The following is a 25542-nucleotide window of genomic DNA, read 5'->3' on the forward strand; positions in this document are numbered from 1 at the left end:
GTAATTTAGTTAACCAGTCCCCCTTTGTAGGTGTTAGTCCTACACATAACTGCTTGCCATGAAGCTAATTAACCCTCTCTCCCAGCTACATACTAGATACAAGCAAATTACCTCACGCAGTGTTAGTCTACCAAGATGGTAAAATCAATGAAACATGTTTTAAGAAGCTCCAAGACTTTGTTGTTTTTAAATGTATTATAAACCTTCTAGTTCTTACTGAATTTCTCATCCTTTTTTTCTCTTCCGATAGCAAATACCTGATGTATCACCAACAGGTCGCTACACAACACTGGTTCCTCTCTTATTTATTTTAGCTGTGGCAGCTGTCAAAGAGATAATAGAAGATATTGTAAGTATTTGTTTTTTTCATAAATAAATGTAACTGTTATTTCTATATACATACTTTAAAAAATTAGTTTCTTCCTAAGTTGTTTAATTCTTGACACAGACTGTTTAAAATACCCATTCAACTTAAAAGTATTTAAAATATGCTCCCATCCCTAGAGTTAATTCCTCTTGACTGCTATAGGATTAATATTACAGAATGCTTATTACATGACCTCTTAGGTTTGTACCTTTGTAATGAAATAAATTAATTTGAATGTAGTAATTGGCTTGGAGAGAAAACTATATTTGCACACTGTTTTCAAGTATGCTTAATTTTCAGTGTGAACATTATTTCAGGTTAAACATGGTAACCTCCAAATTCTCTAAATGTAGAGTTTTTTGTATTTTTTTATTTTTTCATTTATATGCCACAGTTTTCACCTTATTAAATACCTTTGATTCCTTTTCATCTTATTTTAGTAGTTCTGTTTCCTTTTATTAAAAGAAAATAACAGCAAATTTGCTATTTTTATTATTCTGTAGTAGTAGAGAAAAGGGGAAATCAGTTTCCCCTTTATAAAATAAGTTGCCCAAAATAAAATCAGACTTTTCTTTTTCCTTTTTCACCGTTATTTTAACTACTTTAGTTGAGGAAGCTAATATTTTTTTTTCTGTGCCCTTTAAATACATTGCCTGTCTGAAATGATCGTCTGTCAAGCCTTAGGCAAGTCAGATGGTAAGACAAGAAAAGGCTGAGACATTCTTTAGAAAGCTCCAATTTAAAGTTGTACAAACATTGATATTATTTTTGTAAAGAATCAAATTGGGATCTCATGAAGAACACATGAGCTGTAACATCACTAGGCATATTAGAAATGGGTCAACTGACCATTTAGATCATCAACCTCAAAAACATCCAAGTGTCTAGGGGTACAAACAGAGGGGTGTGTGTGTGTGTGTGTGTGTGTGTGTGTGTGTTTAAAACATCATAGTCCTCTAGCTGGAAATGACATACTTGCCAGGGACCACTAGCTGAAAATTTAAGGGACTCTCTTCTCACCTGTATCACTCCACACAGACTTACCATCCTTTAAATTGTACTTGCACTTGGCAGTCCTTAAGGATTGGTCTTTACTACAGATTTGTCTCTTTCTTTGCCTTATGTATATTCCCCTTTCTTTCTTTGTTTAACCTAATTTTCATTGAACATCTCTTATTTGCTAGGCATTGTGCTGTCATTTTTGCAAATTTTTAAAAACTTAATTCATTCAGTAACTTTGCAAGTTAGATTTTTAGCCTCATTTTAAAGGTAAGAAAGCTGAGGCTTAGAGAGGTTGTGTAACTTGTGCAAGAAATCAATGGAATCAGAATTCCATCCCATCCAGTGTTCTTCCTCTGTATTATTGTAGAGAGTCACCAACAATAATATTAATAACATTTATTGAGCTTCTGGGTTCCATGTACTTGCTCTATGTCCTTTTCATTTATTAAATCTTATAACAACTTTAAAGATTATTGATATTATCCCCATTTTAAAGATGAGGGAGAGGAGGCACAGAGGGGTAAGTTAACTTGCCCAAGGTCACAGAGCTAATAAGGCTGTTTGGTTCCAGAGCCCCTGCCTTATAATCACTGCTCTAAACTGCCTTTCCTTTTTTTTCCCTTTTCCCTAGCAAAACTATAAACTCTCTAGCTATGGTTTCTAATATCTCTCTTTATGAAAATACATGGTAAATAAAATAGTATCCAAGAAGTTTGTTTGCTTGTTTATAACAGAACTCTTATTGGCATATGTAATAACTGGATACTATTGGAAAGCAGCTAATCAGGCAGTTCCTGAAGGATGTAATAATAGTATTGTGGGTAATAAGATATCACGTGAAGTAGTTTTCCAATTAAAAAAACAGTGTTAAGAAATTGACTAAAAATGTTCTGTAAGAATGGTTTAATAAGAAGTTTATGTCAACGTGTAAGGTGATAGAAAGTTTGAAATGTTACTCCCTAGAAAAGGAAAAACAATCAGGTAAGCGTTTAGATAGTTGGACAAAGAGTATCTTTATCAGTAATTATAATTAATACGTATAATTTTTCATTCATTCAACAAAGATATGTGAAGCAGTACTTAGGTGCCCAGGATTCATTAGGGTATGTTTTAGGATGTGTTAAACTTTTGCTGCAGTAATCATCAAGTCCCAAATATCAGGGGCTTAAACATAAGTTGATTTTTCATGTACTCAAAGACACTGCAGGTTTTCGTCCAGGAGGAAGGGAGGGCAGGAGGCACCATTGGTCATGTAGTCACTCAGGGATGCAGCTGAATCAGGGCTCTGCTGTGTGGGATATCAGTGGTCACCAGACCAGAGGAAGGGAGAGAATGGAGGTACATAGAAATGGTGCATATCACATCTGCTTACAGCACAATATTAGAACTAGTGACATGACAAAAGGGAGCTATAATCTCAGTGTCCATAGCAATAGAGGAGAATTAGATATTGGTGAATACAGTAACGTCTACCACTCTTACATCAGTGAATGAAACAAAGCTTACATTCTAGTAAGCCTTCCTTTATGTTCTGTTAAACAACCTTTTTTAAAAAAATTTTACAATAAAACAGTAAGAAGTACCTAAGACTCAACCACCCCAGTGAATTTTAACTCTCAGTGCTTTGGACACCTTAACATAATATGATTTCCTGTTTTTGTGTATAAGTAACAAATTACATATACGCTTACTTGAAAATATAGAATCATTGGAGAACTCTTTGTTTAAAAGAAAGCTGCATAATGTCAAATGTTAATTCTTATGGTAAGAGTCAACGTTGTTAAATTGATAATATTCACCTTTAAAAACATGCCTTCTTTGCTATACACTTGTTCACTTAAACACTGATAAACTTTAATCATTATAAAACAAATACTTATTTAAAGTCTACAGTGTTCAGAGACCAAATCCTGGGAATATGCCAGTGAGTAAAAGTAGTTACGATCGAGCTTGCAGTCTAGTACAGGGGACAGACGTTACTCGGGTAACCACACCAGCTATTATGAGAATTAAATGATGCACTAAAGTCCTTAGAGCAGTGCTTAGTATATAATTAGTGCCGAATAAATGTTAACTGTGTGGTCATCATTCAAAGATCTTTTTGACTAAAATATAGAAAATGGATTGCAAGGAAAGAAGAGAGGATTTTGGTAATAGTTGGTATGAAAACATAAAGATGCCTTAAACTAAGTGGTATTGTAAAGATAAAGAAATATGGAAAAATGAATTCAATATATATTTAGGAGTAAAATTGACAAGACTTATCACCATCTGAAATGCTGTATATCCTACTCATTTTATTAATGTTTTATCTCCAACAACTAGAATGTAAGTTCCACGAGAGCAAGAGTTTTTGTCTCTTGTTCATTGCTGTGTCAGCAATAGTAACAGGGCCTGACACAGTATTTTGTTAACATTTATTGAATGAAGAAATACACTGGATGAGAGCGAAAGGGAAAGAAGGTACTTACGACTCTCAAGTTGCTGGTTTGTGCAAGTGGATGGTATGTGGTTCCATTCTGAGACAAGTACCTAGTCTTGGGGGTTAAAGTCAGAGACTGCCTTTTGGACGTAGTGTGAGATGCCTTTGAGACTGCCAGAGGGAGCTGTCAGGGAGGCAACTGGATATAATAGTCTGGAGCTCAGATGAGAGTCTTGGCTGGTATATATTTAGATAACAGTTATCATTGAAATTGCAGTTATGAATGAACTAAGAGAGTGGAGAGTGAGAAGTGGAGAGGGCAGGGAGTAAGCCTTGAGGAAATCCATCTCAGAGAGATAAAAGAAGGGGCCATGGTGCAGGTAGAACACCTGGGTAATGATGTCTTAAGATATGTCTAGGGAGGGAAGGGTTTCCAGTAGGAAGGGGTGGTCAGTACCACATGCTTAAGAACCATAAAGTTCATGGCACTATTTATACAGTAGAGTTTATTGGACCACTGTCAATCAAATATTGATAATATTAAATAATTCACTAGCTCTCAGTGATATTAAATGAGCTCTGATTACAGGACAGTAGAAGTATTTGAACTCAGAGAATAGCTATATTAGTTTCTTCTGAACTATTAGTTTTAGAAGAAATAGGATCTCTTTCGGATACAATGTAATGATAAGATTAGAATGTACCTATCTGGGTTGGATCCTTATGTATATTCAAAACAATTGTTTCTTGACAAGTAACCTAATTTATTCTGTGGTGGGAAGGTTGAGGAAGGAGAGGCTCCTATATAAGAATTCTCTGCAGACGGAAAGAAATGTTCAGGATCTCCTTAAGTTTCACTAAGATTAAATTTCCAGTTTAAGTGGAGGGTTTCATTAATTAGCTTTTATTTGTCTCCTTCAGTTGGAAGTGTAACCATTGTCTGTCATAGGTGTGCGTTGTTCTGGAAATATTTGCACTGCCTTCAGATATCTAAATTTGCCTTGGACCAAATTTATTTTGGACCAAAATTTATTTTGGGTTACTTCCTAATTTTCTTAAGATCTTTATTAACAGCAAAAAAAGAGTAAGTATTTTAGAGTTTTATCAATCATAAAATATTCTCCACTGATGCTACAAATTTAACAGAACTTTAAAAATTTATTTAAGAACCTTTGCTGGCAAATCATGTGCTTACTTTTGGAAGCAATAATTTGACTATTAAAAGTCTGCATTGTTACACTTTTATTAGTGAGTGTTTTATTGAGAAGGAATTGTGGTGTGTTCCTGCATATGGATGTGGGAGGAATCATTTTCAACAAGCCTTCCACAGAGGCGTTCTGAATGCCTTATTTGCATTTTGTGCAGTTCAGTGGCTGATTGTTCGGATGAACTGAGCTCACAGTGCCAGCTATCATGCCACTCCTCGTCAGCGCTGCTGTGTCTTGGAGTGCTTATCTACAAGCCCAGGCTTTTCTCTGGAAAAGTGTTTTCATTTATGCCTGTGATTCTAAAAACCATGTTTCTTCTCAAACGGGGAACTTAGGAACTCATTTTATTACACTCATGTCAACCCACCTTGTGGTCAGGTATGTGCAGCTAAACCTGACCCTGGGCTTTATATGATAGAATCTTTGAGCTCAGAGTCAGTTACACCCAACACATTTCTTCAGCGTCAGCAGAGGCTGATGTGTTATGCTCGATGCTGTAAGTTTAGACAGAAGCCATGGAAAACCTCTAGTTGAACCGTAGAGAAGATAGCCTCCCCTGGCCACTCAAATTCTCACCTTTCCTCTGACCTTCCCATTCTCTTTCTTACTGCTATAAAATCTTGGCTTCTGTAGCTTTTCAAACTCACCCACCTAGACTTAGACTAACTCATTTGTTTACCGTTTAATTTTTTCTTGCTTTGGGAGGAGGGAAAATGAGACTCAGTGACTTGCGGGTAGTGCGAGAGGGGGCTGTAGGGGAACAGTGGGGAGAAGCAGCTTTGTGCAAACGGTAGACATATTTGGTTCCCGTCATTGACAGACATCGGCACGTCATTAATTTATAGAGGATGTACTCAGCTAATTAGATAATGAATTTCATAAGAAACTGAAAATATTTCAGTACCATTATTAAATGGTAGTTATTATAGGTAGTTCTCATGGGCAATCTTCTTTTTTAAGTAAGTTATTTAAACAAAAGTCTAAATCAGCCTTTCAGCTCCATCTTTTCTAGTACATTAAAATTTTAATCGTACCTGTATGATAATGTAAGATCCTTCTGAGGACCACACCCCTGTACCCCCAGAACAGGAGTAGCATATAAAGATGCTGTGGATTGCACTTTCAATTTTTAAATTCCTGCATACCCTGATTATTCCCATCACCACACCCTGGGCGTACTTATAAAATTGATATGGGTGTGAAAGGATAAAAGTTTTGAGAAACATAAGTTTTAAAAACTGTAGGTGCTATCTTGTTTTGTTAATCTCATCCACTTTTTCACAGTTTCTGTTTTTGCTTTTAAATTTTAGAAACGACATAAAGCTGATAATGCAGTGAACAAGAAACAGACCCAAGGTAAGAATTTTACATTTTGTTTCTCGTATCTGTCAAATACACTCATAGTAATATATACAAATCACTTCAATTAAATATAATTCAACTGAGAACACTGTGTATCTCTTAAGTTTTTGTTCCAAGATAGATTCTTCCTTTGTAGCATTTATTAGCATGACACTTAAATTCACATTAGAGTGATTTACAGGGGTAATATTGATAGTTTTGAAAAGTAACATTTTTAATACATTTTAAATGCCTCATAGCAACGTACTCACAAGTACTGTCCATAAAATCTGCAGTTGTTTTGACAGTGTTAAGTGCTACAAAATGTCTTTGTGTGTGTGTGTGTGTGTGTGTGTGTGTGTGTGTGATCTATAGATGTACTCTAGGTATGATTTATAGAAAAGAATCAGATGTGATGTTACTTGAGTAAAAGGCATATTGGAAGTACTTTGAATTATCCTGTACTTGCAGAAGATATATACTCCAGAAATAAATAAAACAGTTAAAACCAGGCCGGCTTCTGGGAAGCCCATGGCATGTTGATGTGGCTCTTTTGTTGTGGGTCTCATTTTGATGGAGTTGAAACCCAAATGACCTTCAACACAAACAAATAGACTGTTGTGCTCTCAATTTAAAAAAAAAAAAAACCCAAGAACATGTGAAACAGACATCTTACCCCATCCCTGAGCTTTCCCACTCTGAGAATCTCATCTCTCCCTGAAGTTCCCTGATGTGATGAGGATCAGCCATGTCTGCCAAAATTAGCTGGTAATTAAAAACAGTATTTTTATACGGCTCTGACTTTTATGGGACTCTGTCAAAATGCCCTGCTTCTCTTCTTACCACCTTCTACCAAAGGGATTATCTGCTGATCTTTGATGCATTTGAAGAAGGTACATTTATTAAAGTATCACCTAGTAAATTAAATATTTACTGAGATTATACTTATTATGGGACATATGAAAAAGTATAAGATGGGAACTCTATAAAGGTAAAAAATGATCTTGTGTGGAAAATGAAGGATTTGGATTACGTGATCTCAGTGTCTCTAGATTTTTGTGGCAAATGCTGGTTCCTGTGTCAAATGCTCTACGAATTCAAAAGCAGGAGAGAGAATTGTGGGGTAACTTGAGCTAGATCTTGAATTTCGGGAAAAGTTTGGATGAGCAGAGGCACCTGGGCAAGACATTGCCTGTGTGCCGAGTGAGGAAGGATGAAGAGAGCTTTTCCTGAGCAGAGGTGAAGACGGCTGTTGGATGGCTTTGTGGAACCACTAGAGTGCCAGATGGGGAAAGGAGATTCCTGGCAAAGGGAAGCAAAGACATGATCAGAAAGGTAGGCCGGGGTCAAATTTTACAGGGCCTTGAATGCCAAGCCAGGAGGTTCCAACTTTTCTTACGTATGCTGAGTAGCTGTTGAAGGTTTACAAGCCGAAAAGAGATAAGATAAATATGCAGATTAAAGTCGGAGAGCAGAGTGACACGGAATAGGGGGCTCTTAGAAGCCTGAGGACTAAGCTACTCTAGGGGTTTAGGTGGGAAGGGACAGCCATAGGTATTGAAAGGGGGGAAAAAAAAAGCAAAAATGTTTCAGGTACTGGTATTTTTGGCAACTGGTGCAGTTTTCGCATTTGTTGCCACGTTGCTCAGAATGTTCAGTAACAGCTTTTGAACCAAAAATATGTAACTGTTTTTTCCAATACGTAATGTGTCTTGTGGCAGAGGGCTCCTATCCTCAGGGACTAGCAATTACTTATTTTCAAGCCTTGGCACAAGAAGTCAGCATTGTACAGTTGAAGAGTAGCCGTCAGAGCCGTGCTGATGTAAGCTACCACACCCTGTATGGATGGGTTCTCTGATTTTCCAGGTACTTGCCTACTTCCAGAGATACTCCCTTTTTGCCCACTATTCAGAGAAAAGATTCTTTCTTGGTTATCATTCTTGGTTCACCAATTCATTCTGGATTAACAGGATTAGCTCTGTGGTTAAAAAGTGAGAGGAAAGTCTTCTATAGTATAGAAAACTCATGTCAAAAATAAAATATTAAGGCTTACATACAAAAATCATTTTAAGTCAGAATAGTTGGAAAGCCCATGTTCAAGAAATTATGGTCTTTAGTTTGCTACTTGATTGTTTTCTTAGAGAATCAAATCGTTCTTTTTTTTTTTCTTTGCCTAGTTTGAGTATTTGGTCGTCTTTTTGATTTTGCAGTTGATAGGTGATAACAAATGTTTGAGTAGGATACTATTTGCTGTCAGATAACTCAAATTACTGATACTTTATATGAAAGCCATCTGTCGGTAGGCCAGACGGAAATTCAATTTGCTTTCCTGAGTTGAGGCAGGAAGTGGTGTAGGAGTGGGAGGGGGGTTATTTTTGACAGGCAATTAATCTATGACAGATATTTTTAGTATTTTACTTAAATTTCATTTTCTAAATGTTTATCAAGACCATGTAATATATGAGGACGTCTTTCCCTCAGATTCAAATATTAATCCTTCTATATTCTTAGAAAAATGAATATTTTCTCTCCTTATTTTGCATTGAGGCACTAAAGAGTGACTTTTTTCTCTGTCACTCCCTAGTGACTTCAGAAATACAAATTCATGATTTCACTTACAACATTTTCAGTGGACTGGTACCTGTCTGATGCCTCATTTTCACCAATTAATGAACTTGATCAGGGGTTAAATTCTGGATTCTGCAGAGGGCAGGTCTTCCTAATCTTTGTGTCCTCACAGCTCTAGCCCAGGGGCCCGTCCTTAGCAGGTGCTCTATGTGAGTGACCGAACCACTCTCTGTATAGATACTTCAGCACAGATAGGAAGCAGGAAGAGACTAGAAATGAAAGGAGCCTCCTTGAAAGTTCATTATCTAGGGTGTGAGCAAGAGAAAAGCAGTATTTCCAAAACACTGTGTCCCAGACTGTTTCGCAGGCGCTGATAAAGATAAAAAAAAAAAAAAATCTAACATGGTAGAAGTTCTTGCCTCCTCTTTACTGTCTCTGTTGAAGTCATCATATCATCATTTTACTCTGCTCTGCATCCTATGAACACAGCACTGTGTCCACTTATCACTTCCACTGCCCAAAAGCCCAGAGCACTGCCGTATTCAGGACCCCCAGGTTTTCCTGGCATCTAAATTTACCTTATTTTCTCTGATTTCTTCCTCAATATTTGAGCTCACAATATTTGACATACACATGTGTCTACATACACACGGGAGGCAGTCTCTCACTCTGTGTCCTAAATTGGGTTTTCTTGGCCAAACTTAGCTCTGCAGAAACTTGTTAATTATGCATTTGTAATTATCATTATAATGTGTATATTGAAGCCAATCCCCATATGAATTTGTTGTAGTGATTGAGCCAGTTCTCTTTTTAAATTGTAAACTTATGCTTTTATTTTTTGTGGAAAACTGCTATGGCTAGTATTTCAAGTGGAATGACAGTTTCACATAAAGTCACAATATGGAGGCCTGGGAAAGGATGGGGTTCAGGTGCAGACTAAAGAAAGATATTTGGGATCTAAAAAATTAAAATTAAAGATGCCTCTTAATGAAGTAGATTTGCTGTTTTAAAATCCCAGGTTTGGATATATTCCCTGAAGGATGGTGTACATACATTCTGTAGCTGAGAATGTCTGGGAGACACCTGTGACATCTGGCAGCCCATCAGTCACCTGACTGGCTGCTGCCGTTGAATGAGGGCCACATTAGTACCGTTAGATTGTTTCATACCTTGTTTTGTTAGTAGGTATTAGATTAGAATGAGTCTTTAATAAAGCAGTAAAATAAGTCCTTAATAAAGCAGTTTTACTCTGTTTTAATTTAATTTAGAAAAAGATAACATGAAATTCTTTTTAACTAGGCACATAGCTAAAAATAATAGATCTCATCTCCACCTGATTCGTCTTTTCCCAGAGCTACATCAGCCTCTTCAGAAGTGGAGTTGAGTTGGTGGCCGCTGATAACCCCTAACAAGGCTACTTCCCTGCAGGGCACATAGTTGCTTATCTCTAACTGCAAGCTATTTCACCTTTACAGTCCTTTATGAAAAAGATGTTGAGTTGGTGTGGGTTGAATTTGTTTTAGGTTGTTAAGCCTGAAATGACCTACTAACAAGGCTGAATCCATCTGGTTGAGTTCATTTCATGCTAAGGGACTTAAAATAGCACCACTTTCCTGGCTTACTGAAAAAGCCAGTGTGCAGCTTTTTTGTTTCCCTGGAGATATCTGCACATCTGATCCATCCATAAGCCTGGACCTGTACTCTGCCACGTGTACATCAGTTACCTATAAATAGTTCTTAGAAAGTATTGTTTCCATGAGCATAAAAATTGGACTTAAAAATTGAGCACATATGTGCTAAAGAATGTTTTCAGACACCTCTAAGATTGTTAATATCTTCAAATTAAAATTTTTAAATCGTACAATTTTATGAACTGAACTGGTTAGATATTTTTAGCAACAGCTCTGGATGAAGAGGAGGTATTTATTTGTGGGGAAATACAACCGCAGATTATCTTTCATTTGTCCCATAAATAAAAGCACACCAAGAAACAAAATCCACTGAGGAAATTGAGGGCCATAGATAAAGTGAAAGGAGAAAAACAGGTGTGACTCCAAGTTAGAACGTTTATTGTTTCACTTCAGTAAGTCTTGCTGAACATCTACCTTGTGTAAGACCCAATGCAGAAAATGCAGAAAGAAACCAGGCTTCATGCTTGCCCTATAGGAAATTAGAATCTGGTAGGGAAGATAAGATGCTCACTGATACTATGATACAAGATAGAAAAACTAATAAAGGCCAAATGAGAGAGGTGGGGATTCAGAAATGTCACAGGCAAGGATCACAAAGACGAGTGGACCTTGAGTAAGCGGAGCTGTCCGCGTGGGTGCAGGGATGATCCAGGAGGAAATGGGAAGGCGTGAGGTATATTCTGGGAAGAGCAAATACAGACGTCCCTTGGTATCCATGGGGGATTGGTTCCAGGACCCCCGCCGATACCAAAATCTGATTCCTTTATACAAAATGGCATATGAGTGGTGGATGCAGAACCCGTGGATACGGAGGGCTGAATGCAGTCCGTTTTGGCTACGGCATAGGATACGTGGCAGAGAGCAGTGGGGACAGGGACGGGAAGGCAAGTTAGGGTCATAATTTGGAGGCTTTGAAAACCAAGGTGGAGAACTTGGAGAGAATTACTGAAGGGTGTGGCTAGGTTCCCAGTCATACTTTTTAACGAAGAATGTGACGGCTGTATGGGGAGGGGTGGGGTGAGGCACAAAGGGAGACTGGCTTTTGATTAATTAGGGAAGGGGAATAGGGTGGTGGCAATGAGAAGGCAAAGGAAAATACACAGTGGACAGATCCAGCTGGGCTCGGCAAAGGCGGGGAAGCCCCATCAAACACCAAATGCTGAAGTAATAGAGGACCGCGGCTGTGATACCCACTAAATCCAGCATGTAAGAAGTCATAAAATAGATAAGCAACAAGAATTTAGCGTATAGCACAGGGAATTATAGTCAGTATCTTGTAATAATCTGTAATGGAATAAAATCTGCAAAAAATCTGAATCACTATGCTGTACACCTGAAACTAATGCAATATTGTAAATCACATCTCCTTCAATTTAAAAAAAAAAAAAAAAGTCACAGTTCTTAACTGGAGTTCCAGTTCTAAACTGGAGAGCGGACGTGGGGCTGGGAGAACTGAAGCCTAGCTGCAGGGAAGGGTGGAATGACTGGTGAGGCGATGCAAGGAGATTTTTCTTTCAAGGAATTTCTCAGTTACATAAAGGAAAAAGCAAATGACTCATGACTCTGAGCAGCATTGGGGGGAAAAATAAAACCATTCTGCGCGAAGGAGGTTGCTGCCCCTTGTGCTCTGATCACATCATCTCACCCATATTTTTTTTTTAAAATAAGTCACTGGTTCTCAAACAGCTTGCTGAAACTCACCCCTAGAGCTTCTGTAGGCCTCGCAGGGGACCCCAGAGTTTCATTCTAAAGAAATTCTCAGTGATGCTGACGCTGCTGGTGAGGACCCTTGTTAAAAGTTTTAAAGTGAGCTGGAAGAAGTGGTGTCGATTCACTGAGAAATCTCTGTAGAGAATACGGTCGGGAGTGGAACTCAGGAGGTTCCCTTTGTCTTTTGTGTCAGAGGATCCCAAGCAGATTGTTGCTTAATTTGACCTTTATAGGCAGGTTCACGAAGGAGACTTTTGTGCAGTGTCAGTTTGTGCCACAAGAGGTTTTTTGCCTTCAAGTTGTCTTTGTAAGGGTCTACGTGGTGAATGAATTGATGCTTTAATATGGGTATGCTGGTTTTCCTTCTCTGCCCAGTTCAAAACCGTAGTCTCAGCGGTTCTCTTAGCCTTCTCAGTGCACTAAAGCTCCTCTTCAGTGCTTCCTGCCACTTAGGGATTGTAGCATGCTGCCTTTGCTGTGGTTTCTCTATCTCCTGTGACAAGGGTAGTGGCCCATTATCCTTTCGGATAATTTGCCTTTTGTTAACCTATTTCAAGAAGTGGCTTGATTGCCCAGGAACGACACCCCACACTCTCCAGTGACTCTTTCTGTAACGTCCTTAATGGTAGACCGGTTAGATCGCCGTGGTGATGGCTTCTCTCAGAGAAGCCAGTGTGAGACCCTCAGCCAGCACCTCTACGTGTGCGACATTTGATTGAGTCCTGAGAGACTAACAGTTTCTCCAGAGCCTTTGATTAGGGAATTCCCAAGGGACTCTAACAGACTGTTTTTATTTCAACAGAAAATCCATTACAACAAAGCTGTTAAGTAGCATCCTGCTCAGTAAGAACAGGTGACATTTGAGGTATTTGTTTATAATCTGAGCTCTCCCATGCATACTGTCAGACTAATTAGCCAGTGTGGAAATTATAGCAGGTGTGTTTGGGGAACTGCTGAGAGGTGGAGGACATTTGCATTTAAAAGAAAGAGCTGTTAAAGCATCATAAGACAGGCCATTGACATAATTCTTTCCTAGCTTGTTCTCAGTCCCCTTCACCAGGCATCACTGATCATCTCCTCCATGGCTCACCTTCTCTAGAGTTGTGAAGTAACTGTACTTGGGCCCAAGAAAGCTAAAAGTTCAGCAAAGGACCCAGCATCATTTCTTGTTTCCTCTAAACCGGGTTAGAGCTGGGTTAGAGGAGGTCAGTGATTAAAAATAACTAGGTTTCTATTTCAGTCACCAGCATAATACATGTGATATGGTTTATTTTAATTGTTCTATGGTTGGATGTTTAGGAACCAGTTCAGAAGTAAAGACAACAATGAATTGTGACAGACTTTTATCCAAGCCTTGATTTGTACAGAAACCTTTTTTTTTTTTTTTTAATTTTATTTTTGGCTGCATTGGGTCTTCATTGCTGCGCGCAGGCTTTCTCTTGTTGCAACGAGCGGGGGCTACTCTTCGTTGCGGTGCACGGGCTTGTCATTGCAGTGGCTTCTCTTGTTGCGCCGCACGGGCTCTAGGCACGTGGGCCTCAATAGTTGTGGCACGTGGGCTTCAGTCGTTGTGGCTCCTGGGCTCTAGAGCGCAGGCTCAGTCATTGTGGCTCACAGGCTTAGTTGCTCCGCAGCATGTGGGATCTTCCCGGACTAGGGATCAAACCCGTGTCCCCTGCAATGGCAGATGGATTCTTAACCACCGCGCCACGAGGGAAGTCCCCAGAAACCTTTTATATGTCATGAGCTGATTTTTAACTTCACCAGAATTCTGTATTGTTCTCTATATCCTAAGATAGGTCTAGCCTCAAGTTTGAAGAAGCTATGCACTTCTAGCTTTTATTTCTGTGTTACGGTTTTGTAGATCCAACACAAATGAAATTGGGGGTGGAAGGTAGAAGGGATAGAAACATCCTCAGTTCTGAGAAGCCTCCAGGTGATGCTGATGCTGATGCAGGTCTCTGGACCACCTGTTGAGTGGCAAGGTTCTGTACTACATCCAAAAGTATGTTACTCTTAGTTAGAATTCTAATTCGGTATAGGACATAAAGGTGATTTACACTTGGATTAATCTAGGCCGCTGTAGCTTTCAGAATAAGTACCAAGTACCCATCAGATTGACAAAATTCAAGCGACTGATAACAGTTTGTGCTTGTCTAAGTTTATAGTCAGTGGAACTTTATATATTGCTAGTGACAGTGTAGATTGCCGTATGGAAGTAATCTGGTAGTATCTGATAAAGGTACAAGCACAAATACCCTAGAGCCAGCAGTGCTCCTTTGGGACTCCTCTCCTATAGAGTACAATTACGTAAATACGTTTCAGTGTTATTTGAGGTGGTAGAAAAAATTAGAAGTCACAATTTCCATTGAGAGGAGGGTGGTGAATACATTATGATATAACTGTTGTGTAAATCAGAGTTGTTTCACAGCTGGACTGGACTGCCTCTGTGCTGATCTCAGAGACACCTGGAACTGTGATGCTGAACCTTGGCCAAGAGAAGGACGAGATGGACTGCTGTTGAATTAATGCTCTCTGCAGGGTTTGAAACTCCCCTGAAGCACCCAAAATTAGCTCCTCTGCTTAGTTTAAGGATGTATGTAGATTGATGGCTTACCTGGTTTAATTTGTAACATAATCTGGCTTGTTTAATTGACTGGGGGGTATAAAAGATCCCCTGGAAACATTTTCCCAGGCTTTCCTGAAATTAAGATTTATCATACATATCATGGAGCTTCAAAATCCATGTCCGAGGTAAACGAGAAGGGACCGTGGAGGGCTGTGCCTAGGAGTTTCTCAGACCCCTGATGCTTGCCTGAGCTTTTATTTTCCCATTGTACCATATCCTCTAGTTTGATTAACACTTTTCTTGAATACGCCCTGTGGAGTCTTGTGAGTCTGTTCAGTTATCTGACCCATTTGTAATGGACACATCCATACAAGGGATTATTTCTCAAAAAACGGGTTGCCTCGGTGCTTTGTCCTGGAAGTACATGTTAAGTGGAAAACCAAGTTGCAGAGAAATAAATTTTTAAAAAGAAAGAAAACAAACATGCATATGTGCATGCCTGTCTAGAGAAAAGTATGTGAGGACGCATCAGCATTCCTTACCTTGAGAAAGTGGCATGAGAGGAGGAAAGAATCTCAGCTTTTCCTTTATCTAACTCCACTTGAGTTGGACAATAATACATTGATTCTGCAGTTTGATAGAAAACATTGTTAACTGAAAATGTATTTAAAAGTTTCTTAGACATATCAGTTTTTGCAGTAAGCCATAGTTTCCAGTGTATGTCTTCAGTGATGAATGGAGGAAACCTTTGGATGGAGCGTAGGGGAGGAGAGAGTAGGAGGATGTACTGTTTGGGTGGAGGCAGGCATCCCCTAAGAGATGGTAGGAGGACAGGCTAGTTTACAGAGGGAGGGTGGTGCAGAAGGGTCAGGTAGGGGAGGGACGTAGGTAGGTTCGAATGTGCATGGAGAAACCATCCGAGCGAGGTTGAGGGGAATGAGCAGTTGGGGAGGATGGACAAGTGAAGCAGATTCAGATGGTTTTCCAGGTTTCAGTGAAAGTGGCCAGGCTTCCAGCCTCCCTGGTGGAGCAGACCCCCTGGTGTGGTCTGGTCAGCTGAGTTTGGGAAGCCTGCTCTGACGCTTCCATCCTGTAAGGGGAACCCAGGAGAGTGGTTCAGGGCTATTTTCAGATGTGAACTGACCAGTCTCTTCCAAGTGGCAGCATTTCAAGGAGGGCTAGTTTAGATTACAGAGCTGGAAGGGGTGGCCCAGAGCTGACATCAGAGGACATTCATGTCCCAAACACACAAGAACATTAGTGCATCTAATGGTTGTGTAACCATTTCCAGCTGCTCACATTGGAAACATTTTAGGAACTTATGAAACTGAGAAGGCTATTTTAAGCAAATGTTTAAATAGTTCATTGGCATCATTTTATGTAGCTGTTTTTTTTTTTGGAGTTATAATTCACATACCATAAAATTCATTATTTTCAAGTATACAGTTCAGTGTTTTTTAGGATATTCACAGCGTTATGCACCCAACACCACTATCTGATTCTAGAATCCTTTCATCACCCCCACAAGAAACCCCAGACGTATAAGCAGTCAATCCCCATTGCCCTCTTTCATGAGCCCCTGACAACCACTAATCTACATTCTATCTCTATGGATTTGTCTGTTCTGGGCATTTTATATAAAGGAGATCATACAACATGTAGCCTTTTGTGACTGGCTTATCTTCAAGAGTCATCCATGTTGTCACATGTATCAGCATTTCGTTCCTTTTTTATGACTGAGTAATATTTCATTGTATGGCTTTACCCCTATTGTTTAACCATTCATTGGTGGATGGACATTTGGGTTGTTTTCACTTTCTGCCTATTATGAACAATGATACAGTGAACATTTGTGCACAAGTTTTTGTGTGAACATTATGTTTTCAGTTCTCTTGGATATATACTTAGGTGTGGAATTTCTGTATCATGATAGCTCTGTGCTTAACTTTTTGAGGAAATGCCAGAGTGTTTTCCTGTATAGCTATTTTTTAAACATTGTGTATATATTGTTTTTAACATGAGATCTATTAGCGAACAGGGTTGTATCTTTAGTAAATCTATGTAACTACTACTATGGCTTCATATGGGCCCAAACACATAGGAACATCAGTGGATCCACTTTCCATCCAGCAAGTATCGACTGAGCACCTTTGTGTTGCTGCATGGAAACACTGGGAATACAGCGGAGAACAGAATAGAGAATATTCCTGTGGTCAAAGATTTTGGAGTCTGGGGAAGGAGAAAGCCTTACATAAATCCTCTCTCAACTAAATATATAGTAAAACTGTCATAAGTGCTCTGAAGGAGAAGTGCAGGAAGCTCATTTAGACTTGAGGGTAGTGGTAAAGGTGTAGGTGTCAAAAAAAAATATCCCCTGAGAAAGTGGTGTTAAAGCTGAGATCTAGGTGAGGATGGAGGGAAAGTGTGTTGCAGCCGTGGAAACATGTGCAAAGGGTTTGAGGCAGGAAAGAGCGTGTTGCTTTCAGCACGGCGGGCCTGGAGAAGGGGCAGAGGGAGTGGTCAGAAGTGGTGATGGAGATTAGGCAGGTGCTGCTTCATCCAAGGGCTTCAAGGTGTTTGGACTTATCTTATGAGCCAAGGGGAGCCAGTCGAAGAGTTTTAAGCAAGAAGTCACTTAATGTTGTATATGTATGTATGTGTATAAGGATATATGAATTGATACATAATAATCCATAATTGTAATGTATGTAAAATCATTGTACTTTGTCATTATAGCTATACTGTAGAAACTAAATTTGAAAGAGATCAAGAGTGAATGTAGGAAGCTCGTGGTGAGGCTAATTGAGACCTCCAGTTGGGAGATGACGGTTGCTTGAAGTAGGGATGCCGGTGTTGGTCATGGTGGAGGAGATAAAACAAGGTGTAATTTCATATGCTTAGAGCACAAAATCAACAGGATATTTTTAGTAGTAAAAATTATTCATGATTTCCAAAGATTTTTTTTTTTTTTGCAGAAGAGCTTAAAAATAGAGAGATGAACAGTGAGGCATATGAGCATAATAAAACTGCCAAAAACCATAATACAGCATTGTTAAGAAGCCAAAATTGTTTCTTAGAAAGTATTGCTACCCCCCCCAAAAAAAAACCTACTGGAACTAATAAGTGAATTTTACAAAATTACATGATGACAAGGTCAGTGTACGAAAGTTTAACGCGTTTCTATATACTACCGGTGACTAACTGGAAAATGGAGTAAAAAATACAACTTACAAGAAAAAAGTCATCAAATGTCAAGAAATAAATCTAATGAAAGACCCATACACTGTAAACTCTAAAACCTATTGGAGAAAATTTATGAAGACATGAATAAATGGAAAGGTGTAGCTTGCCCATAAATTGAAACACTTGAGCCCCAAATCAAAGTCCCAGGAGAGTTTGGAGGTTTTTTTAGAATTGACAATTCAATTCTAAAATTTATATGGAAATGCAAAGAATTCAAAATAGCCCAAACAGTATTGAAAGAGAACAATGTGGGAAGACTACCTAATTTCAAGACTTACCATAAAGTTAAAATGATCAAGGTGGTATGTATTGGTGTGAAAATGTGTAAATTGATCAGTGGAATAAATACAGAATCCAGAAATCGATCCACCATAGTACCATGTCAGTTTAACGGGGGAAAGAAAGATTTTTTTTAAACAGAATCTCAGATATGTTGATTGAAACCTTAATACAAAAATACTATATGATTCAGGGCATATGACATGCAAAACTAACTTACGGTGAATAATTTATATTTGTCTCTGGGGATAGGATAATGGACCGTAAAGTGGTATGAGGAGTCTTTTTGGAGTTCTGCATCTTGTCCTGAGTGGTGAATTCACAGGTGTTTACAGTTTTTAAAAAACTCATTGAACGGAATACGTAAGGTCTATACACTTTGTTGTAAGTTATACTTCAATTAACGAAGGAAAACCTCATGAGTGTGAGCCAGGCAGGTGTTCTAAATACAGGACAGGGAAGTAGGCTGCCTATAAAGCAGCAGGAAACCACAAACAAGCGTGGTGATGGAGTGGTGAGCCCCATCGAAAGAGGTGGCCACTGCTGTCCAAGCCGCACGTCACAGTGCGGTAATTGACTGAGCTCCCCTGATAAGCCTGAAGTCTTCATTTTCATGTCAAACCTCTTGATTTTAGAAATATTGGAAACTGATTTTTAAAAACCCAAGTATTGCAATGTGGGAATGTTTCCTCATATGAGGTGGGATTAGAAGGAAATAAACGGCAATGAAGAGCTCCAGATACTATTGAACAGGATTTTTTTTTCTAATTTAAATTTATGCAAATTTTAGCCCCATCAGTCAGTTATGCAGATTTGAACAGCACTTTGCCAGCACTCCTTGCTGAGTACTTAATATTGTAGTCACTGGGTTAAGTGATTAAAGGGCAAAATGCTCTCATTTGTTCTTTTTTTTTTTTTAATTTTTTTATATTTGGCCGAGTTGGGTCTTCGTTGCTGCATGTGGGCTTTCTCTAGTTGCGGCGAGTGGGGGCTACTCTTCGTTGCGCTGCGCGGGCTTCTCATTGTGGTGGCTTCTCTTGTTGCGGAGCATGGGCTCTAGGCACATGGGCTTCAGTAGTTGTGGCACGCGGGCTCAGTAGTTGTGGTGCATGGGCTTAGTTGCCCTGGGCCATGTGGGATCTTCCCGGACCAGGGCTCAAACCCGTGTTCCCACCATCGGCAGGTGGATTCTTAACCATTGCACCACCAGGGAAGTCACTTCCCCAAGGGTTTTTTTACCCTTAAGTGTCACGCTCTGAACCCCTTGTACTCCGGGAGCAACATCCAGGAGCAGTTTTACTCCCGGCATCAGTTTGGGTGAACTCTACAGGCATTAGAGTTTTGTATATTAGAATATAGGGATCAGTTTTAGATGCCTCGTGCTCAGATCCTTCACCCCTAGCTGTATGAATACTGTCAAAATTGGAATTTTAATTTAGTCATATAGTTACTGGAAATACTTTAGTGTTAGCTCCTCATCTTGGAATTATTATTTAAATTAATGAGGTTGATTCACCAAAATTCACTGCAAGATATTCCTTGTTGCGTTTATTCATCTGTTTAACTAGCGCTGGAGTGTCTTGTGGGCCAGGAGTGCTGTGAAGTGCTAAAGACAAAGAAATGAATAAGACACAGCCCCTGGCTTCAGGGAATTTTGGAACACAAAGAGATTGTATTTAGATTAAAATAATTTATATTGTAACACTGGTTTCCAGACCTGTTGGTATGTAATTAGTGTTAGATTTGCTATTGCACATTTTGGGGATTATCATCATCGTGATTTACTTAAGAGGGTTCAGCCTTCATCTCTTCTAACATCAAAAGAAACTGAATCTAATGTTTTTGTGCCTGTAAATTACTCATCTTGCAAATATTTACCCAGTAGCTACTTTGTGCCAGGTACTGTACTGTTTCCAGAGAATATTGTGTTAAACAAAGTAAATATTAGCTTGCCCTCATGGAATTTACTGTGAGGATAATTTGTCGACTGACCTTGACTTAATCCTTTTAAGTACTGCATGCTGTGCTATCTACTTCACATTATTCTTTTTTGTTTTATCTGCTAGTGTCTACTGGCATATTCAGTATTATGCCACAGACACACTGCAGGAATAAAAGAAAGGTATACTGAGTAACTTTACTGTTGCAAAGCAGTAATAAAACACTGAGAAATATCAACCCCTCAATCATAATTTAATTATAGCCTCTTCTTTTATTTCTTCTCAGTAAACCAAATATAGAAACATTTGCTATTTTGCATTATTTTAAAGCTAAAGGTACAGATTTTTTTAATCTACTGGTTTATGTGTTAAATTTTTACTACCGAGTTTGAAATCCATTCCTGCTGTGCTTGTAAATCTTTTTTTTTTATTTTTTAACATTGCTACTGTTATGGCTTCTGAAATTTTTTTAAGCTTGTTACTCCGTTTGTCAAGCATTTTTGTGGCTTTCTTCTCCAGCCAACCCCTGTAATTCCTCTGTGTGCTGATGAAAGCCCTTGGCAACGCCAGTAAGATAAAATAGTATTTGATTTTGAGATCTGAAATGTTCATTGGTTGTTTCTATGTGTAATTTTATATATCTTTGCTGTCATAATTGGTTTTTAAACCTATAAAAATTACCACCAGTTAATTTATTTGAAGCTATTCATTTAAAATGATCATTTCATCAGAGGTAGGCTTTTGATAAGTAGTAAAAATATTCTTAAAACTGTCACCTTTTCTCTTTCCAGTTTTGAGAAGTGGTGCTTGGGAAATTGTGCACTGGGAAAAGGTATGCATTGATTTTTATTTTGTTACAGGAGAAGAAATGCATAGAGGTAACTCTAGTAGATGTAATTTTTATATATAATATAAGCAAATGTCAAGGATTCCACTGATATGAAAGCTATTTAGTAATTAATGTTGTAAACATACATGGAATCTTCAGTCACTTCCATTTAATAATTTGCAATATATTAGAAAGACTATTACCTTAAAGTAACATTTAGAACTTTTTGTTCCTTTCATAGTATATTTTGAGTACTGTTTTCATAGATTTCACTTAACCATGGACTGTTTTGTGTTGTAATTTTTTGCTTTAATCATCTACTGTCCAAGTAAAACAAAAATTAGATTCTGATAGTTCACATTTGTATACTCTACTTCACATTCATATATCATGACTAATCGCATTTACACACTGCTAATTCATTTTTTTTTTAATGTCTTACTAACTAAATATCATCTTCTAATGAGCTGGAAATCAGTTCCATCAAGAAGTTAATTTGCTCATAGGAGCTCTAACATGGCAGTTAGTGAGTTGAGTCATAATTTAGCAAGTGTTATCCAAGGGTTCGTATGCTTTTCAGACCTCAATTTCAAAAGGTAAGCAATGATTGTTAGTTCCTCCTTAGTTCTGGAAGACCATTTAATCGCCAGTCATCCACAAGTGAATAACCTTCGTAACTTGGTGAGAGAGTTTCGGAGGCGAGGCCATTCTACTCAGGGGACTTTGTTTTCTGAGATTGCTAGTACAACGGAGGTGTAACCCACACTCAGTTTATTTGCACTCCAGTATTTCCCAGTTAAAGGCCATGCCCTGATTCTACCTGGTGATGTTCATAGTCAGCTTGTATTCCCACAGGGAACAGGATTCATCCTGAATTAATTACATCTTTGTTTATTTTAAATCAGTACCCAGAAGAGAGATTGACATCTCCTTTTCTGGATATTTGAAAACTCACTACCCTCTCTCTCTGGTCTTTGACATGAAAGTAACATAGAGGAAAATACTTTGTGCTTTCCTTATTTCTGTGATAGTCACCTCTTTTTCAGAGCAAGATAAAAAAAACAAAAAAGCTCAATTTACTGTTTCAAAAGAAGTTTCTTTTATGCTCTTGTATAGTACTTGTGGATTTAAACACTTCAGAGCCAAGACAAGTAGGGTATAATCAAGTATGAGAAATTGAATTTTATTATAAATGTGTTTCATTTACTAGGTTTGTCAGGGTAATTAACATAAATGCATATCCTAATAAATTGATATCAGTTTCTTCTTACCTAGAGTGCTTGCTTAGAAAATAAACAGTTGTAAAGTCAGGAGATAACCATCTACTAGTTCACCCTAAACTTAACCTGTTAAAATGTTTTATTTTCCTAATAGTAGACCGTCATTATTCCAAGATTGATTGGATTATTTTAACTTACTTTTTCAATTTTTCACAGAGAAAAGAATTAAATTACCAGCCCATGATTTTCCATAGAGAGAGCATTCTCAGTTGTCTTGGAGATGAGTGCCACATTTTCCCTGAACATCCCACTTCGAGATACAGAGGGGTAGAATTTAAGGTGTTGCCAAAAATCATCCAGCCAAAATGAGCTGATGTTACTTAATAACTAGAAGTAGATACTTAATTAATTAGAATTAGTAAAAGTTGGTTCAGTGATGAATTCAAGATAAATATTCTGAAATTGACATCACTCTTTTCAGCAATAGCAATGTAGAAAAATACAGTGAAAAAGAGATCTCATTCCTGGTGGCATGTGGGATGCTTACAGGTAAACCTGAAATATATATATGACCATTGTAAAGAAAACATAAAAACTTTAGGTGTTAAGGTTTCACAAAAATAGACAAATACGTAATATTCCTAGAAAAACAGCACCACTTGTTCAGAAGTAATGATGTAGTATAATCAGGGAAATTATCTTTTTTTTTCCTCAAGAGTTGACTAAATTATTCATTGTAATTTCAAAAATAAACAGTTGAGAAAATAGAAGAATATTCTGGAAAATTAACAGTGTGCAAGGATTAAATATAAGTAAAATGGAAAGCAAAAGTTATTAAAATAGCGTGAATCTGTTGCAAAATATACATTGATGAAAAGCATAAAATAGAATAGGATGCCCTGAAATAAAGCCTATTTAATATTTGATAAAGGAGGCAAAAATCATGGATAAAAGGATTATTTAGTAAATCATGTTGGGACCACAGATTAGCAGTTTCAGGAATAATACAGTTTATATCTAAGACACAGCCTGTGCTAAAATAAATTTCAACTGGCTAGAAGAAAATGTTGAAACATTGTTTTTGAAAAACATACAAATAGAATAAAGACCTTAATAAATATTTGGAGAAGAACAAGATCAAAATCTCAAGGATCTATGGAGTTTGATTATATAAAATTTAAAACTAGTACACATCACGCAAATAGGCAGAGAGAATATAGAAATATTTGCACCAAATATGACAAAAAATTGAAATCATTATCTAGATAGGAAATATAAGTTGGCAAAAAGTAAGAAGAAATATAATAAGCAACCAGACTCAGTATAGTATTCAACCTAATAATGAAAGTTGCAAATTTAAACGGTATTGAGGCCTCGTTTGCTATCTAGTCAAGGAAAAAAACTTGTATTTCAGAATTTTTATGAAGTATTTTATTCACATACTATTGTGGATTAGCAATTTAGGTCTTCATATTGACAACCCCCCCCCAAAAAAAAAGGATTCTAGGAATTTATCCCAAGAAAATAATCATAAAGTAGGGAGATACCTATACATGTATAATAATTATCAATTAACATTATTTGTAACAGTGAAAAGTTAGAATATGAGGATATCCAACAATAGAAAGAGCATTTATAAATAAATTATGACATTCTACGCTCTAGTATATTTTGTGACAAGTAAAGGCTGTCATTTCAAATACTGTGGCAACACAGAAAAATTTTATACCATCATTCAACAAATACTTATTGGGTGTATGTGCCAAGCAGTGAGCTCACAATAGCAAGCAGGACCTATGAGGATTCCTGTGTCATAGAATAATCAGAGGTGAAAAGAACGGGATGGTGTACACTGAGATGCTGGCTATGTAGAAATGGTTTATTGAACACTAAGTGGACAGGTGTGAAAGCAGGCTGGCTTGTTGTGTTAGCCAGATTGTAAGGCAAGTCTTTTCTTTAGCTTATGTAATATTTTGTGCATTTAAAAATGAAATCAATAAACCAAAACCAACAGTCTGATTCACATGCCAATGTAATATGATACACCTTAGTGCAAATGGGCTTTAGTTCATGGTTCTCTCTTTCTTGGTCTTTCTGAGTGTGTGGCTACTGAGGCTGCTTTTTAATGTTTCTCAAAGGACCTACAAATTTGCAGTGTCCATCCAGCCATTCACAGATGGGCAGACTTCATTCAGCTCCCAGACACTAACCATTCATCCCTCCAGTTACTGATCTGTTGCATGAGATTAAGTTGCCAGTATCTGGTTTTCTGAGAAAGTGTTACAATTACAAAGCCCTATATATAAAATAGATAACTAAGAAGGACCTACTGTATAGCACAGGAAACACTACTCAGTACTCTGTAATGGCCTATATGGGAAAAGAATCTAGGAAAGAGTGGATATATGTATATGGGTAACTGACTCACTTTGCTGTACACCTGAAACTAACACAACATTGTAAATCAACTATACTCCAATAAAAATGAAAAAAAAAGGCCCTATACAAGGCATTGCGTCCCCACTCTTGAAAGTAAACAGCTGTCTTCATTACCACAAAGATCAGTTCTTAAGATTGAGATGCAGCTGAGACTGTTCATATGTTTTTGAGATAGTTGCTTAGGATAGAATTTAGGTGAAGAATCTTAGAATCGACACATTTTTCTGGTTTTGTAGAAAAACATGGAGTGGTGGGCTGCCTGCATGTGTAAAAGTCACTCTATATAGCTGCTTTAATGCATGAAGTTTCCACCATGAAATATATTTCTCTGGATTAAGAATTCACATCTACAAAAATTCCTCAGTAAAAATATAAATAAATATGCTAGGGCCTGCAATTGGACAAATCAGATTTTCAGTCATTCTGTTACAGCTTAATAAGTTTACCCTTTTGCATAATCCTCAATTGTAATTACTAATGTCAATGACTTCAGAAGGCTCGAGGTAGTGACCTGAAGCCCTAAATATTTTTTTAACTTCAGTATTTTGGGGACTAAAACTGCTTCTCCAACTAGAACATGTGGTCAAAGAATTTTTGCCGTCTTGACTTTCTCTTGTCTGTTCCCACGCACACACCAGGCTGGAAACGGGAATGAATGCCACGTTAGGAGCTCAGAACCCAAAAAGAAAGAGGTGTTTGAGAAAGTGAGCTAAA

General features: G+C 37.9%; 1 protein-coding gene across 2 annotated transcripts in view; it reads left to right on the forward strand.

Annotated features, from left to right (window-relative positions):
• ATP8A1 (ATPase phospholipid transporting 8A1) overlaps window positions 1-25542 on the forward strand; it is a 230557-nt gene that overhangs the window by 37574 nt on the left and 167441 nt on the right. For both annotated transcript variants that reach the window (XM_068542245.1, XM_068542246.1), the window contains exons 4-6: window positions 251-349; window positions 6310-6355; window positions 21132-21172. In XM_068542245.1, the coding sequence (XP_068398346.1) occupies window positions 251-349; window positions 6310-6355; window positions 21132-21172 (186 nt within the window). The remainder of the gene's footprint in view (window positions 1-250; window positions 350-6309; window positions 6356-21131; window positions 21173-25542) is intronic.

Source organism: Eschrichtius robustus, chromosome 4 (genome assembly GCF_028021215.1).
Source record: "Eschrichtius robustus isolate mEscRob2 chromosome 4, mEscRob2.pri, whole genome shotgun sequence".
Lineage (NCBI taxonomy): Eukaryota > Metazoa > Chordata > Mammalia > Artiodactyla > Eschrichtiidae > Eschrichtius > Eschrichtius robustus.